The sequence below is a fragment of the Aplysia californica genome, unplaced genomic scaffold (assembly GCF_000002075.1).
Source record: "Aplysia californica isolate F4 #8 unplaced genomic scaffold, AplCal3.0 scaffold01390, whole genome shotgun sequence".
Classification (NCBI taxonomy): Eukaryota; Metazoa; Mollusca; class Gastropoda; order Aplysiida; family Aplysiidae; genus Aplysia; species Aplysia californica.
In genome coordinates, this window is record NW_004798660.1 from 54,320 (window position 1) to 72,231 (window position 17,912).

The 17,912-nt window shown below is 38.8% G+C and overlaps 1 protein-coding gene across 1 annotated transcript in view; it reads right to left on the bottom strand.

Moving 5' to 3' along the window:
* Nucleotides 1-1,214: 1,214 nt before the first annotated feature.
* The window catches only part of LOC101860785 (SWI/SNF-related matrix-associated actin-dependent regulator of chromatin subfamily B member 1-A), a 17,764-nt gene continuing 1,066 nt past the window's right edge, over nucleotides 1,215-17,912 (bottom strand). Inside the window, exons 2-10 of the mRNA XM_005112744.3 lie at nucleotides 16,408-16,513; nucleotides 15,026-15,152; nucleotides 13,206-13,346; nucleotides 9,806-9,933; nucleotides 8,626-8,792; nucleotides 7,202-7,310; nucleotides 4,209-4,290; nucleotides 3,750-3,881; nucleotides 1,215-1,462 (exon numbers count right to left, since the gene is read on the bottom strand). Of these exons, the coding sequence (XP_005112801.1) occupies nucleotides 1,423-1,462; nucleotides 3,750-3,881; nucleotides 4,209-4,290; nucleotides 7,202-7,310; nucleotides 8,626-8,792; nucleotides 9,806-9,933; nucleotides 13,206-13,346; nucleotides 15,026-15,152; nucleotides 16,408-16,513 (1,032 nt within the window). The 3' untranslated portion in view covers nucleotides 1,215-1,422. The remainder of the gene's footprint in view (nucleotides 1,463-3,749; nucleotides 3,882-4,208; nucleotides 4,291-7,201; nucleotides 7,311-8,625; nucleotides 8,793-9,805; nucleotides 9,934-13,205; nucleotides 13,347-15,025; nucleotides 15,153-16,407; nucleotides 16,514-17,912) is intronic.

Genomic DNA, 17,912 nt, shown 5'->3' on the forward strand with positions numbered 1-17,912 from the left:
CACAGACAGGAGGGGTAGTTTTTGACGTTATTCTTAAAGTCAGTCTGTGGGAGAGTGTTCGTCGTTGATCCCAACAGAAGAAACAAGGATTCTTTCGCCAGGAGGTCCACTCACTCATTTCCCCCATGCGAATGTCTGCGGCAACTTTTTCTGTCGAGGATTTATAATAAACCTGCTATACCTGGAGGAATCTTGTTATAAATAGTAGTAATACACAAAAGAAGTGAAAAGTTACAGAAAACCACATAAAGATGACTCACACAAGAACTAAAAAGTTTTTCAGACGACAAATTACTTTTTTAATGATGACATATGGTGATGATGACAAACTGGCAGTGATGACATCAAGGGTCAGATTTGGTCCAAAGAAAGTAACCAGGAGTAGAACTTTGCGTAGAAAATTGACAGAATAAAAAACTGGAGACAACCAGAAATGTCCCATGTACATCATGCTGCGTAACCCTTCAGTGAATTGAAGAGAAAATCTGAATCCTATTATTGAACTGTCTTTGTTGTTGCTTTATCTTCCAAATTCCTCCAGCAGATTCCAGCATTGCACCGAAAGGAAAGGAAAGAATTTAACAGTATAATAATAAAAGAGCAACAAAAAAAATCTACGTTTTCTTTCAAAGTTATAGTACTCAATTTTAAAGCTTGAATATTTCAGAAAAGACAAGAACATCTCCTCTCCTCAGTTACATTCTTATTGTCAACATAAAAATCTTTCCACTGACATAATATGAATGATAAACTTTGTGTAAAACAGCAAAATATGTACAAGCTAATGAGAAGTGGCAGTAACGCCAGTGTGTGACAACACGACCACAATGGTCACGTGCAACCTCATATCTTCCATTTTGTCTGTGCTACACACGAGTCCACTAATAAAACTTAAACTTATGGGATATGACTTTTCTCTTTATCTGTCATATGGGACAAATTAATCCTATCCGTACGTCATGTTTTACTATCGTATCCATATGATGTGGGGAACTCTGTGCCACCACTTTCCAAAGAGGAAATTTACTCGTTAATCCGATCTGTACGCTTTGCATAGCAGTCAGTCAAAATGACTTTTTGAGAAAAACTGAAAGTTTCAAAGAGATCTTCGGACTAGAAGTATTCTAAAATGTGAAAAACACAACCTTGCGGGTACAAAATGACCCCAGGGCGTACGGATAGGGTTAAATAAAAACCATGGACAGTACAGGCCATTTTCCTGTGACAGCGACTGTTTTATAGGCAAGTTCATCATAAATGGGACTCTAGTGCACACATCCATTTTTCCTTCTTGAATGCTGGAGACATTAGGCTTTGAGCGGGTTCATCAAGACTGTACTGTATGATCCCACTCCGACACATGAGAGCAAGTGGCCTTGGTGGTGGCGGTGACGTAGACCGGAGGGCTGGGCGTCCACACAACTACCACGAGGGGGCCGTGTTGGCCAGCCGCCTCATTCGCCTGAAAATGGGGGAAAGTTCAGAATATTGAAACTGTAACAACCTAAATTTTGGGACCACCCTGTCACAGACACAGATTCAGATCTGCTTACAAACAGACACAGCTATCCCCAAAATATCAAGTAAACGGACAGAACTGTGTCCCAAACACTTTTTAAAAAAAAAGTAAAATGATATCTTTAAGTCAAGTGAATCTAAGGTTGTTTTTATTCCAAACGTATACATTTGAATCTCGACATTTTAGGAAGTTTTTGAAGGTTCATAAAATGTCAACAAATACATTCACCATTTCTACACCACAGACACATCAGCAACAGCACAGTAACACAGACACACCCCACCTCGCCAGGATTGCTGGTAACTATCTCTACATTAACTCACTAAAGTCTGAGTTATTTTTCCCCCAACAACCATTGCAGCCTCACAGTTTTTGGGTACATTGAAACATACACCCCAAAAACACGGTCTTTCTATCATTCTGAAACATACACGACAAAAACACGGTCTTTCTATCATTCTGAAACATATACCCCAAAAACACAGTCTTTCTATCATTCTGAAACATACACCCCAAAAACACGGTCTTTCTATCATTCTGAAACATACACCCCAAAAACACGGTCTTTCTATCATTCTGAAACATACACCCCAAAAAAACGGTCTTTCTATCATTCTGAAACATACACCCCAAAAACACAGTCTTTCTATCATTCTGAAACATACACCCCAAAAAAACGGTCTTTCTATCATTCTGAAACATACACCCCAAAAACACAGTCTTTCTATCATTCTGAAACATACACCCCAAAAACACGGTCTTTCTATCATTCTGAAACATACACCCCAAAAACACGGTCTTTCTATCATTCTGAAACATATACCCCAAAAACACGGTCTTTCTATCATTCTGAAACATACACCCCAAAAACACGGTCTTTCTATCATTCTGAAACATACACCCCAAAAACACGGTCTTTCTATCATTCTGAAACATACACGACAAAAACACGGTCTTTCTATCATTCTGAAACATACACGACAAAAACACGGTCTTTCTATCATTCTGAAACATACACCCCAAAAACACGGTCTTTCTATCATTCTGAAACATACACCCCAAAAACACGGTCTTTCTATCATAATGGGGGGAAAAAATGAAAAAAAAAAAAAAAAAAGAAAGAAATGCTCTCATCTCACAGAAAAAGAAAACTGCGTCTTTTTGTCGGAAAAGTTTTATTTTATCAATATGCCATTGTCTCGGGGTTACACAATTTTTTTGGAGCCCAATTTATAATAAAATCATACCGGAAATACTCTATACAGCAACAAAGCACAGCTGATTAAAACCTGTCAATTCTTTGCCATATCGACAGACTGAAGGGCTAGAACCCAAATGGCCGCTGGATCGGAAAAGGAAAGTAAAGTAAGTATAATAAAATCCTCTATCGCAAAGTGGGGTGTCTGACTAGTCAAATTCAGCTTTAAAAAAACTATCGCACATAACTTCACCGAATTTTTAACGAAACAAAGTAAGTGGGTCAACAGTTGGCTCGCTACTTCCTTTTGCTTGTCACCGAACAACAGCGGAGATACCGACCAATAAAGTGCATTCCGTAAAAGCACAGGATTAGGCTCAGGTTTGTTTCATTCTTCAACCTTTTTCTGTTTTGCAGTCTGTTCAATATGATTATTTTCCAAAGAAAACAACACAGGGATGGTCCCAACTACCTCATCTGTGCACTTCCACTTGAAAGTTCATCAATTAACTCCACACCTGTTGCCAGAATCAATATTTTGCTTCCAATCAACTTTTGTCTCAGAAAGAGAATGCAGTTGGGGCGCACAACAGGCAGATCCTACTTCTTTACCTTCTCAACGCTGTTTGCTTCCATCGGACTATTTTGACATTTCCCTCTCTTCACTGACCATCACCTTGTTGATGCACTCCTCTATGACATAACTGTGACACCAGAGCAGCAACAATCAATTTGGAACTGTTCCCGTTTTTAGTTTTCGTAAGAGTTTTACAGCACTTGCAACACAATAAGGTCATATGAGTGCCGAAGATTAGGTGTTACAAGAGAGTAACAATCACAAAAAAGGAGGGGAGATAAAGACGATAGATGTTTGATAGGAAAGAAGAAGCAAACCACACTAGAGCACACGCTGATGCACTCTTCTATGACATAACTCAGATACCTGTACATTCGCACGGGTTCACTTGGAACCATTCCAATTTCCACAGAACCAAAACAATTTATCCAAAGCATCCAAAACGTCAACAGTACCTGGTGTTTCGATCTTGATCCCTGATCTTCTTTTCCATCTCGGCATCTGTCAGCGTCTCCAGGAAGGGACACCACTGATCCGCCTCGTTCTGACTGCGGAAAGCGACCTCCACTGTAGGCAGCGGCGCCTCACTGGCGAGGGAGAAAACACAAGTCTTTTATCTGTCCCCGCGGTTTTAGGCAAACAAAATTCTGAATTCTGCAAACTGAGCCCAAAAATGTGAAATTATGCGATTCTGTTAATTTTAACAAAGAAAGATAAAGGAAAATAATCAGAAATTATGAAAAAAAAAGATCAAATTTTGCTAAATTGTGCAGGGTGCAAAAACCCCAGGGACAAATTTACATTTGGTTTTCATTCTTCATTTTCAAGGTGTTTTCGCGACTGGGAAATCTGAGAAATGAAATTCCTGGCTTTTTCCCGTTTTCCCGGTTGAGCGGGAACCCTGAATATTTCACCTGAATGCGTAAGTTCTTTGATGCCAGCTCAGCTGTCCTCGGATGCTGTACGCAATGGCCGTCACAAACTCTCCGCCTAGACCTGGGGACAAACGGACAGATACAGACAACTGACCACAGAGGTTCTGTTTTAGTTTTAGTTAAGAGTTTTACAGCACTTGCTACACAATAAGGTCATAGAAGTGCCGAAGACTAGAGGTGTTACAAGAGAGTAACAAACATTTTTTTAAAAAGGAGGAGAGATCAGGACAACAGATGTTTGATTGATAGGAAAGAAGGAGCAAACCACACCAGAGCACCCACAAACCACCCACTCCACAAAGGTTCAAACAAACACATGAAACTAGGCACAAACTAAACAGGCATCACCTTCTGAAACTCCTTCAAAACCTCACAGTTCTTATCCCTTAACACTCAAGACATTACTGGTTTTTTGGCTTGTATCCCCAATTTTTTTACCCTATCCGTACGCCCTGGGATCACATTGTACCCCCGGGGTGGTATTCTTTACATTTTAGAATACTTCTAGTATGAAGATCTCTTCAAAACTTTCAGTATTTCTCTAAAAATAATTTTTGACAGACTGCTACGCAAGACAAACGGATCAGATTAATGAATCAATTTCCTCTTTGAAAGAAGTGGCAGAGAATTCCCCACGTCATATGAAAACGATAGTAAAACAACGTATGGATAGGGTTAAGAAAGGAAAAATTGTGTGTTCCTTGGTCCTGTTGAATTATCAGCTGTGGTGGCAACTACAAAATCTCCCTACAGAGACGAACAAAAGACATTCTGATAAAGGCTAACAAAACTCAATGAGTTTGCTAATTTAACTCATCGAAAGCCCACTTACAAAGGCTCACTGTAAATCAATTTGCAAAGTTCTGTTGATATTTTTTTCCTTTTAATATTGCTACTGAAAATGAAATAGTTTCCATCAGGGTATCCAGCCCTCCCTCACTCTCAGCCTTGTCTCACTCTCAGCCTTGTCTCACTCTCAGCCTTGCAGTGGGGCCTTAGACGCCCCAAACTCTTGCTAGATTGTTTTCATCAATATCTCATTTGTCATTTTCTTGTTCTTGCTCAAATGCTGTTTCAAATTCAATTGTGTTGCTTTTCAATAAATCGAGACACATTCAAAGAATCGGAAACATGATAGTACTTCCATCTGCTCTTATACTGAAACTGCTGGCCCGAGAAGTTTTGTTTCAGTATCAAACGGAAGCAGAAACATTGTACAGAAGCAGAAACATTGTACAGAAACATTGTACAGAAACATTGTACAGAAGCAGAAACATTGTACAGAAACATTGTACAGAAGCAGAAACATTGTACAGAAGCAGAAACATTGTACAGAAGCAGAAACATTGTACAGAAGAAGAAACATTGTACAGAAGAAGAAACATTGTACAGAAGAAGAAACATTGTACAGAAACATTGTACAGAAACATTGTACAGAAACATTGTACAGAAACATTGTACAGAAGCAGAAACATTGTACAGAAACATTGTACAGAAACATTGTACAGAAGCAGAAACATTGTACAGAAACATTGTACAGAAGCAGAAACATTGTACAGAAGCAGAAACATTGTACAGAAGCAGAAACATTGTACAGAAGAAGAAACATTGTACAGAAACATTGTACAGAAGCAGAAACATTGTACAGAAACATTGTACAGAAGCAGAAACATTGTACAGAAACATTGTACAGAAGAAGAAACATTGTACAGAAGCATTGTACAGAAGAAGAAACATTGTACAGAAACATTGTACAGAAACATTGTACAGAAGCAGAAACATTGTACAGAAGCAGAAACATTGTACAGAAGCAGAAACATTGTACAGAAGAAGAAACATTGTACAGAAGAAGAAACATTGTACAGAAGAAGAAACATTGTACAGAAACATTGTACAGAAACATTGTACAGAAACATTGTACAGAAACATTGTACAGAAACATTGTACAGAAACATTGTACAGAAACATTGTACAGAAGCAGAAACATTGTACAGAAGCAGAAACATTGTACAGAAGCAGAAACATTGTACAGAAGCAGAAACATTGTACAGAAGAAGAAACATTGTACAGAAGCAGAAACATTGTATAGAAGAAGAAACATTGTACAGAAGCAGAAACATTGTGCAATAAGTAGACTATGTAAAAAGAAATCTCAGCCCCAAGAGTCAAGTCAAGGTGAGACTTCGATTCTGGAGACGCCTGGTCGGAGCAGGCGATTCTGGGCGAGTGAGGGTGGGGTGCGTAGGGAAATTCCTGGGTGATCTCGGGTGAGTTAAGCTGTATTGCATGGGTAAAAGATGGTCACAACCATTGTGCCTGAAAACTTTCAAACTCATACATCTCACGGGGCTTTGCCTGAAAGGATAATCGAATCACCTCCATGCTGTCTATTTATGCTCCAACTTGAGCAGCGGAGGTAAAAAGTTGGGACTTTTTTAAGACAGTTGTCAGGTAAAGGAAAGAAACCTGTGCTTCACGATATTGACGCTAGTCCAGTCAAGGACGGCTGCCCGCTGGCTTTCTCTTGCTGGAATTTCCAGCCACAGCCGGCAAACATTTACCGATGCTTACATCACTACACACTCGCTACAGTTCCACAACTGCTATCAGAGAAATACTTATTCCTAATCACATCTTCATGTGGCGTTGTTGGCCTAGTGGTTAGGCTACCGGACTCGTAATCGTGAGGTTGCATTGTCAGGGGTTCGAGCCACGGGCCCGACGTTGTGTCCTTGGGAAAGGCGCTTTACAAGAATTTTCCTCACTTCACTCAGGTGGAAATGGGTACCCGGCCATAGACAGCAAAAGATCTTGTCAGTATGTTAGTGTTTAGCGCCGATAAATGGCTGCTTGCACTGTATGCTTCTCAGGAAGATGACGTTGTTTCAGAATGCTCTCAGGTCTGCTGGGGTAATAGTATAGATTGTGAAGTGCTATCTATCATCTATTATCATTAAAGTGTTAAAGCTTACCCAGCTCAGCACACAGTTTGTTGGAGAATTCCTCGGGGCTGTTGTCCGGCTCTGACATGTCCCACTCAAACTGGTCCACCAAAGAGATATTGCCCACATGCACATTCAGCTGTGGACAGATGAGATGTTTGTACCTCAGGGAGGCTGCAGAAAGAGTCAGGAGCCCAGAGGAGGGGGCAAAGGAGGTGAGGGGGTGGGGGCAGAAAGTGGAGACGAGAGCAGAAGACAGAACATTGCTAGAGAGCAGGAAAGGAGGTGAAAGGAGACAATTTTAGGGAAGAAAAATTTCCGTCGATATCCGGATTCGAACGCGGGACCTATTGAATGAGAGGAGAAGACCTTAACCTCTTGACCACGAGAGGCCCCCTGGACAGCGTGCATCATGATAACAAATACAAGTCTGGACAGCTCGGACATTTGGTGAGGCTGCTCCTCCTGCTCCTCACGCAGCACAATGAAAGAGATGGGTGGAGTTATCCCACCTTACCGTTCATGCAAGCCATTTAGTTTAATAAGTATTTTACGGCACTTGCAACACAACAAGGTTACATAAGTGCCTAAGATTAGAGGTGTTACAAGAGAGTAACAAACACAAAAAAGAAGGAGGAGAGATAAGGACTATAGATGTTTGATAGGAAAGAAGAAGCAAACCACACCAGAGCACCTGCCAACCACCCACATGTAAGCAATGTTATGTTTGCGGGGTGACTGAAATGTCTTTTGATTGGTCACTCAACGAACTGCATCTTTTCGAGACAATTTCTCACTGGCATTTGGGAAGTGCAATGTTTACCCACGCCCACCTTAATGGTTCACCATTGTATGTTGAATATGAACCCGTCAGAGTGATATCACTTTATATTTTCAAGATTGCTTCTGGCTGCGTTCAGAATTTTGCGGCAACAAATGTGAGACAGCGGGGTGGAATCAGGCTCTCGTCAAAATAATCAAAAAGAAGAAACTTGCACTTTTCTGCAGGTCTGAGAATTTTTATTAAATGTATGTTTTTTGGCTCAACACCTTTCATGTCCATTAAAGAACTCATTTCTGTGTGGATTTTTTTTTAAAGCTTTGATTAAAGGTACAAAAATGTAAATTTTCAGTTACAACGGACTCTTAAGCTAAGGAAATAACTAATATTTGGCAGCCCTTTTCTCACTAATTTTACCTCTGAAAACAGGTGACCCCCACCTTCTTCTTTCGCATATATCTAAACTTGTATTCAAGATAAATGGATATTTTTTTCATCCCCATATAGACAAGTGAACAAGCTTAAAGACGATACCAATAACTCCACATGCCCAAAAATTGACGAGAGCCTGATTCCACCACGCTGCCTCACAAATTATAAAAGAAATGTCCGTCAACTAAAGTTATCAGCATTGCTTTCAGTTTGGCGGATAATGAAGAAAGACAAGGCTAACCTTGATGATAACCCGCTGATCATTCTGCTCTTCGGCAGCCTCAGGGTTTGAAGTATTCTCAATCTGTTGTCTGATGGCTCCAGCGATGGCTGGGATGAAGTTGATGGGATTCAGATCTAGGTCGTCGCACAGGATCTCTCCAAACTGTTCAGGGGTAATCTGTGTCTCTGCAAAAGGTTTTAAAAATTAACAATAATAGTAATAATAAATGTGAGGTGTGCGGCCAAAATGAGTTACTTCTCACAATCCACAAATGGAGATATTGGCCAAAAATCAACACTAGGGTCAAATTTTTTGATTTTCTACTGATGCCATATTCTTACTGATGCCATATTCTTTTGGTATAATACGTTTTTTTATAATTTCATACCTATAAATTGTAAAAACTTCACCTGTAAGCTTGCTGTATCTATTTCCATAGGACTCGAATCCAAGAAGTAACTCATTTTGTCAGCACGCTTCACAAATTGTATTCATGCGTTTTGTAATTTTTTCTTTTTGACAATTTAGGTACCTTTTCTTGATTTTGCTTCAACATTTAGAATCTGAATTTCAACAAATTATTTCTTGAGCACTTGCAACCTACCCTACAGATTAAAAAACTGAAATTAAAAATTTTTTTAAAATCATCAATTTTGGGCTTAGCACATCTGAACAGCTGGCAAACGATTTACCAACAACACCCCCCCCCCCCTTTCACCCTAGTTAATAGACCCAACTAATATGGCGTTAAACAGAAAACAAAATGCTGAGAATACCGACTGTTCTCACAGATTTGGAAACTGATTTCAGTTATTAACAGGAACCCCCCCCCCCCCCCCTCCCCAAAGTTTTAGTTTGGTTTTAAAAGAGGTGCTCGAAACTGCATAAGGTCATAAGAGCGCAAGAAGATTAGAGGTGTTACAAGAGAGTAACAAACATAAAAAAAGAAGAAGGGGAGATAAGGACGATGCACGTTTGATAGGAAAGAAGAAGCAAACCACACCACAGCACCCGCCAACCACCCACCGGAAAGAAAAAAAAAAGAAAAAGAAAAAAAAAAAAGAAAAAAAGAAAAAACAAGACAATCAATGCGCAAATACGACTGGCTAGCTCTGCCCAAAGTCTCCGACATTTGTGACCAAAAAAAAAAAAATTTTTTTTAAACAAACCGATCATCCCAGACAAGTCCAGCACTGACCGTTCTTGTTCCAGGTGAAGCAGTCCCGCAGCTTCTGACCCTCAATCTCCATGTCCAGCCTGATGGGGATGAGCTCCTCGCTCTGGCTGGCGTTGTCGTGAACCGACGCTGGGTCTGTGTCGTCAAAGCTGAACACGCACGCAACGGCCGGGGGGGGGGGGGGGAGAGGAGGAATGACAGTACAGGGTCATTAGGGTTAGTTATGAAAGTATCAGTTAGTTTTAGTAGAGGTTTTATGGTGCTCGTAACTGCTTAAGGTCATATGAACGCCAGAGCATAGAAAAGAAGGGGAGATAAGGACGATAGATGTTCCATAGGAAAGAAGAAGCAAACCACACCAGAGCACCCGCCAACCACCCACTGTAAGGTATCAGTTTTAGTTTAGTTTTAGTAGAGGTTTTACAGTGATCGTAACCTACATAAGGTCATATGAGCGCCAGAAGGTTAGAGGAGTTACAAGAGAGTAACAAACATTAATCCTAACTCTGGCAAGGGCCGATTAGATCGGCCCATTTCCTGCCATGAAACTGGCAGGGCCGATCTCATAGGACCATATATAGAAAACTGCTGCTTCTGCCTTCCAACTAAATATTTGGGGCTATCTAAAGTGATTTCTGATTGGCTAAAAGGCTAATCTCCAACCAATCAGAATATTCCTACCATTCTGGCTTAGGAGAAGAGTATTTTGCTTTCAAAACAGAGGGATGTTTTGAAAGCTTGTTGATCAGGTCACAAGCCACTAATGCCAGTGTAGATCTATCACTTGTGTGGGTCTAAAATGGCCAAAAATCAATCTTTTTTGGATACATTTGAAAGTGAATTGACTAGGGAAAGTAATTCAGACACTGTTAGTGGTGGATTTATTGGTGTTCAGTCAAGATTGAGATTAGATCTGACAGACAATGGGGATACATGTACCAATTCTCATCCTGCCCCAACTTCTCTTTCAAATGGAAAACTAGATTCTACTACTTTGGGAGTCTAATAGGGGCAGAAAAAGGAGAGCTATAAAGTAAAGTAGGTTCCTTTTGCTATACTAATTATTACAGACTACCAGCAGATTGCTGAAAACCACATGGTTGTACTTAGAGTGTTTTTATGTTGAGTTTGGTATAAAATTAGCGAGTATCAGCTGCGTTCGAAACAGACCACATGACAAATTGAAACAGTCATAACTCATTACCTGTTCTTCTCAAACCTATAAAACTATACATTTTCTGAAAGGTAATTGAAAAACCCATATTTCTGCTATCTCACATTTTTTATAACAAGAAATACATTAGATTGGTGAATATGCTAATGAGCATGTAAATTTTTTATGTCAGCCACCTTGGATTTCAAAGTTACATAACCCCTAGAAAATTAAATAAAATCATATGTTCAAGGGCAAAATATAAAAGTTCATTCAATTCTTTCAGAAAATATTTACTTTTGTAGGGTTTTTATTTGATGCAAGTCCATAAATTTGATTTGTAAAGCATGTGCACATTTTGGCTGACTGGCCCTGCCATTCCTGTTGAAACCACTTGCCAGAGTTAGGGTTAAAAAGAAGAAGGAGAGATAGAGACGATAGATTTTTCATAGAAAGAAGAAGCAAACCACACCAGAGCACCCGCCAACCACTCACTGTAAGGTATCAGATGATGGTACGTTGCAAAAAAATATTTTAAAATAGAAAACTGATGACATTATGAGTCTGCTTCTACCAAACATCAAGGATCCCAACCTGTGCGTTCACTTCAATCCAGGTTCTTCATAACACACAGCACCGAATCAGGTATATCATTACACACAGCACCGAATCAGGTACATCATAACACACAGCACCGAATCAGGTACATCATAACACACAGCGCCGAATCAGGTATATCATTACACACAGCACCGAATCAGGTATATCATTACACACAGCGCCGAATCAGGTACATCATAACACACAGCACCGAATCAGGTACATCATAACACACAGCACCGAATCAGGTACATCATAACACACAGCGCCGAATCAGGTATATCATTACACACAGCGCCGAATCAGGTACATCATAACACACAGCACCGAATCAGGTACGTCACAACACACAGCGTCGAATCAGGTACATCATAACACACAGCGCCGAATCAGGTACGTCATAACACACAGCACCGAATCAGGTACGTCATAACAGTATTAAAATAACTATTTATGCCTTATGCGGGCCAGCTGTAGTACTATCTATAGTATCTATAGATAAATAGTACTCGTGCCTCACTTCAGACTTTGCCATCATATTTTGGGGAAAATCTAAGAAACTGAGCGGTAAACATCGCTAATCGGCGAAATGAGGCGGCGAAGTGTGAAGGCGAAGTGTGAAATGGGGTTGTGCTTTTGCTCATTATTTTGCATATCTAGAACTATTACAATCAACACAATTAGTAATCAAAATCTTTCGGAATACACTTAACACTAAGATTAACATGCACATTATTTCCAACATTTATCATTTAGAGCATAATGATAATCATCGTTACTATCATCATCATCACCGACTAAACAATTCCTCTTTTTCTTGTTTCTTGAAACATAACAATTTGCATCATGTCAAAACATTTTTACATTATCTACAAATATCGGCACCAAAATCAGGACACGGCACCCAAAAAAAATAATTTTTAAAATCAATCTTTCACCCAAGCTCCTGTATCTATATATAACTTATAAGAAAATTATCAGCTTTTCTGAAAACTGGCAGAACATGAAAGTGTTTACAGAAACAAGTTCACAGTCGATTTCACCATCATGTCACAGTTTCGCAGTCGACTCAAGTCACCAGTCAGGACTTTTAACAACGCTACCAGCTTGTAAACTGATCAAACGTTGCAAAACTTGATGCTCAAATTTCTCAATAATTTTTCCAAAAGTAATTCAGGGATTGAAAACAAGTATTTCACTGAAAATCAGTTTGAACAGCAAAAAACATAATCAAAACATAGATGAAGCTGAAATATCAGCGAGAGCACCAGCTTAGTATTAGGATTTCCGTTTCTTTACAGAAAATCACTACAGTGTATGTGTACTCCGCTTGAGTTGAAGTCGCTGGAGTTGATCTTTCGTTGAGTAGATCTTTCATTGAGTGGATCTTTCGTTGAGTAGATCTTTCGTTGAGTAGATCTTTCATTGAGTGGATCTTTCATTGAGTAGATTTTTCATTGAGTAGATCTTTTCATCAGGTCCCAGCACCTCTTCTTTACATTTATGAAAACAAATACTTATAATATGTTGAGTTTAACTCAAACATAAAATACTTTTGAGCTGAAGAGCTCTTTTAACCCCAGCTGCGACAATGCAACAGCTGAACTTATCTTCAGGATCTATTAGTCCAACTAGAAAGCGTGTTTATTTCTGATGAAACCGACTCACCACAAGGGGAAGGTTCGAATCTTGGACTTGGCCAGCCTGTTGCGGTTGATGTGTGTGGAGCAAGGCACAGCATCCAAGTGATGTGAGCTGCTGGGGATTGCCGGCACCCAAGTGTTGCCTCGCTTGCTCTTGACAGACTGACTGTGGACAGGACAATGTTGGTTCATTTTAGTAGAGGTTTTACGGCGCTCGCAACTGCATAAAGTCATATGAGCACCAAGGGGTGGATGTCAACAGAGAAGTCCTTACAGGGAATCAGACTTACTCTGCTCACCTCTCTAGCTTCAATAGCACAAAGTCTGCTTCAACTATCAAGGCACCCCGGAAATAGCGGGTCACAAGAGAGTGACAAACATACAAAAGAAGTAGAGAAAAATGAAGATAGTAAGGATGAAAGAAAAAGCAGTAGTTCCCTGTTGTAGTTCAGGCACAGTTATGAGCATGACATTGTTGGATCAGCCCATTTACATTTCTACTGTGCATTAGAACGAGAAATGTCCCCGCCTTTGGGAATGACCTAAAGACACTTCAGTCAGTGGCACCACCCCGGGGGGTTGGACAGGACAAGACACACTGCCACTGAGGACTCCACAGGATAGTTCTAGTCCATAATACTCACAAAACCTCACTGAACTAACATCGTGGTTACAGAGAGCAGTAGATCACAATGACTGACCCAGGGAACAAGATCAAATAACAACCGTCCGTTGTCAGCAGCACATCGGAGCTTGTGGCAGAGGAAAATAACACAAAAACCTTTCCTTTGAATCTCAAGTGCCAGCTACGTGCGATTATTTAAGTACACACAACAACAACAAACTGTCACTTCCTGTATACTTGCCTGTGACAAAACATCGAAGGTAAAGTTTTTGGACCCTTGTTCAGTTTCTTTTAAAGACAAGGAGAGTTTTCTCTATAACCAAACAAATATACACTCCAATGAAACCAAACTTCTCCTATAGGTAGGGCAAAGCCCACTTTTGGTGTAGGTCAAGATTTCTGGAAACCATGGAAATCTGGATCAGCCTGCTTGTCCTTAAAAGCGACCAACTTCGTGTTTGATATGAGGAGTATACTACGACTCCTAAATCAGCCCATTTTTGTAGGCCTTGCAAATAATACGGGATGAATTTCTCACATACTAGAGAAGCTTAAGACGTATGAAACCAAGTACTAGTTGGGCATCAAATATGACGTATATAAGAGCTGTCGGTTGTTGCACTCAGATTTATTTAATCAACGAGACCGCTGTCGCTCGTAATACAAGCAAGATGCCAGGATGAGTTGTAACATTATTCAGAACTCCTGCCTTACTTCCCATTTGTTGAGCCCATAATACACGGACGATACTTTTGTACCTCGCTTTAAAAAAATAAAAATCTCTTTTATTGTGTGTGAATGTATTCTACAGCAGAACAGACCGCCAGCGTACTTCAGAGTCCAGCTCTCTCTATACATCTCATTATTTCAATAAGCTACAGATACAAATATTTAAAACACACATACGAAAAGTCAGTAACATTTAGCCCAGTAACCTTCATGTCATCCAAAAACAAAACAAAAATCACTTCCAAATCCTAGTCTTACTGAAAGACAAGGAAAAGAACTTGTCACATAATGTCAGTGAAAAAGGACAGATTGCAATAGCATCAAAGCTTCCCAGTTCGTCCAAAACATTTCGAAAGCCAAGTTCTGATAATAATTATTGTAATGAGCATAGAACAATAGATGGTATTTGTAACAGTTTATATACTTCAATCTATACTTTCAAAAGTCTTACAAGACAAAGACAGCATCCTTGTCTGACAGACTGAACTTACGTCAGAAATGAAGTATCAGAACTCAACGACACTGCTTTGTATTTTTCGTCATAGCCATTCATGATGTCATCCACTTCAGAGGCTTTCAGTAGAGTGATATTTGTTGCCAAAGAATGGTGTCCATATCCTGAGGACCCAAAAGCAGAAGTCGTTAGAAAAAAAAAAATTCTATGCAAGTCGTAAAAGACATGCAGACCCTTTTAAAGTTCTAACGAAAAAAAGGAAGAAAAAAAACAACACAATTAAAAGTACAGGTGTACACTTGACCAATGTTGTTGCTGTTGTTAGCGATCCAGTAGCATCTGAGCGTTAACTCTTCTGCATGATGCCATTCAGTAATAGTTGCATGTCTGTTCTAATTGTTGTTTTGAGGAGTAGAGGCAGTTAGATGTGTGGGGTAGCTTGGGAAGAAAACATCCCCTCAGTTAGTTTTCTACAGAAGAACAGATGATGTTCCACTGTCTCTGAGGGGTAGTCACAAAGTGAGCAGGCAGCAGACTGCTTTACTCCAATTCGGTTGAGATGTTCGTTGGGGGGTACACTTGACCAATATAAAAAAGAAATCAGAAACTTCAGAGTGTAACAATCAGAATGTACAACTGTCTGAGCCACAGGAACTTTTCCTACGTACGTCAAAAGTGCACGACCGGAGCAGTTGGTGATTTTGTGCATATATATTGTTAGTAGAGTCCGGCACGCACAACTCAATCATGTCAAGGATAGACAAATCTGCCGTAAGCTATCTGCCGTAAATCTTTCAAAAATAAATAAACAGTGACAAAAAACCTAAAGGAACACAATATAATGAAAAAAATCTTTGTGAAGCTACATAAGTGTTTCATTTTTCTTCACAGCAGTTTCAAGAAAAAGAGTTTTTTTTTGCTAGCATAACCATAGAAAAATAGTGTTCTTCCAAAATTTGAATTTATTTTAAAAACTTGTCACAGTTTCACTTTGATTTTTTCACACAAGTACGGTAACTGATCAGGCTTTCGATTTAGCATTTTAATTGTAACCGATTACTGACTGTAAATCTTTCAAAAATAAATAAACACTGTGACAAAAAAATCTCAGGAACAGTATTGAAAAAATGGCTGGACTGACCTTTAGTGGACCCCCCGTGTTTACATTTTAAGGAAATACACAAGTCAGTAGCAGTAACAGTGGGGGGTTTCAGGGGGGGCAAGCCTCCAGCAACAATAAGAATTTTTAAAAACCCACATAAATGCAAAACAATAAAATAATCTAAGAGTAAGAGCGGACCATAGCTGCATTGCACAGCGAGTCTCAATTTAGTAGTTCCGGCTTCTTCGTTCAGTGTTCGGTCCACCAAGTTCAATCTTACTAATTTTCTCAAAGACAGCACCACACTTAGGTCCTACCCATATTTGCCAGTTTTTTCCTTTCTTCCAAAGTGATGAGTCGCCTCCACATGGAAGGATATTTCTTGTACAACGACCCTCTGAACATGCGTAGATAATTCCCAACCTGAAAGTTGAAAGAAAACAAAAAAAGCAACAAATAAAATAGATCTAATTATGTGTCACCGTGTAGCAGGATCAGGCGCTCGTCAATTTTTGGGCATATATATATGGAGTTTTTGGCGTCCTCTTATTGTAAAGTTTGTTCATTTGCCGAGGGAGCATTACATCATGATAAAATTTAAAAGGAAATGGAGGAGAGACAAGAACGATAGGCCCAGTGTCAGTGAGATTATATTATGTTTGAATAGAAAAGATCATGGAATCTAATGAGTTCAAATGATGTTATTCCTATACAAATATATAGATCTACAATGCAGGGTTGGTGATTTTTTTGATTTTTTAAAATCAAAAATTTTTTTAATCGATTTTTAAAATTTAAATCAAGATATTTTTAAAAATTTTAATCGGATTTTTTATATTTTTTATATTTTTTTTAAAATGTCGACACAGTTTGGGATTTTGGGTTGCTAAAAGTATGTTCTTCTAGTACAAAATGCATTGTCTTTATTTTAACTAATGATTAATTTAAGCAACCGCAGAAGAAAGCCTTAATCTGATATATATTTATCAGTGAATTATGGCTACAGACAAAAAATGAAGAAAATGTCAGTCTAAAAGGAAAGGGGGGGTATGCATAGATAAACTTGCATTTTATTACAGTGTGTGTGTGTGTGCGCACGCTTGTGTTTGTCTAAAAGGAAAATGTTAATTTCAATAATGAAAAAAAAAAGTAAATTGAATACTGTATTATTTTACAGTAACAGGGGGGAAAGCAGACTTTTAAGCATGATTATATTAGTCTACTAAACCTTATATCTGTTTAATAAAACCAAGGAAAGGAATTCTGAATGTTTAAAGATGTAAAAACAGAGTACATTTTTTAAAAGTGATTTAAATCACTGAGTTTTATTTTGAAAGTCAAGTTGATTTATATTTTTAAAAATCAACTGATTTAAATCGACCTGATAGGTCGATTTAAATCAACCCAACCCTGATTTCAATTATGAAAAAAAGTAAATTGAATACTGTATTATTTTACAGTGACAGGGGAGAAAGCAGACTTTTAAACATGATTATATTAATTAGTCTACCTAAACCTAAAAAAGGAATTCTGAATGTTCAATATGTAAAAACTGAATACATTTTTTTAAAAGTGATTTAAATCACTGATTTTTATTTTAATAATCAAGTTGATTAAAATATTTAAAAAATCAACTGATTTAAATCAACCCAGCTCTGATTTCAATTATGGAAAAAACAGTTTTTTAAATTGAATATTGTTTTATTTTACGGTGAAAGGAGGGAAAGCTGACTTTTAAACATGATTATATTAATATTAGTCTACTTAACCTTATCTGTTTTATGAAACCAAGGAAAGGAATTCTGAATGTTGAAATATGTAA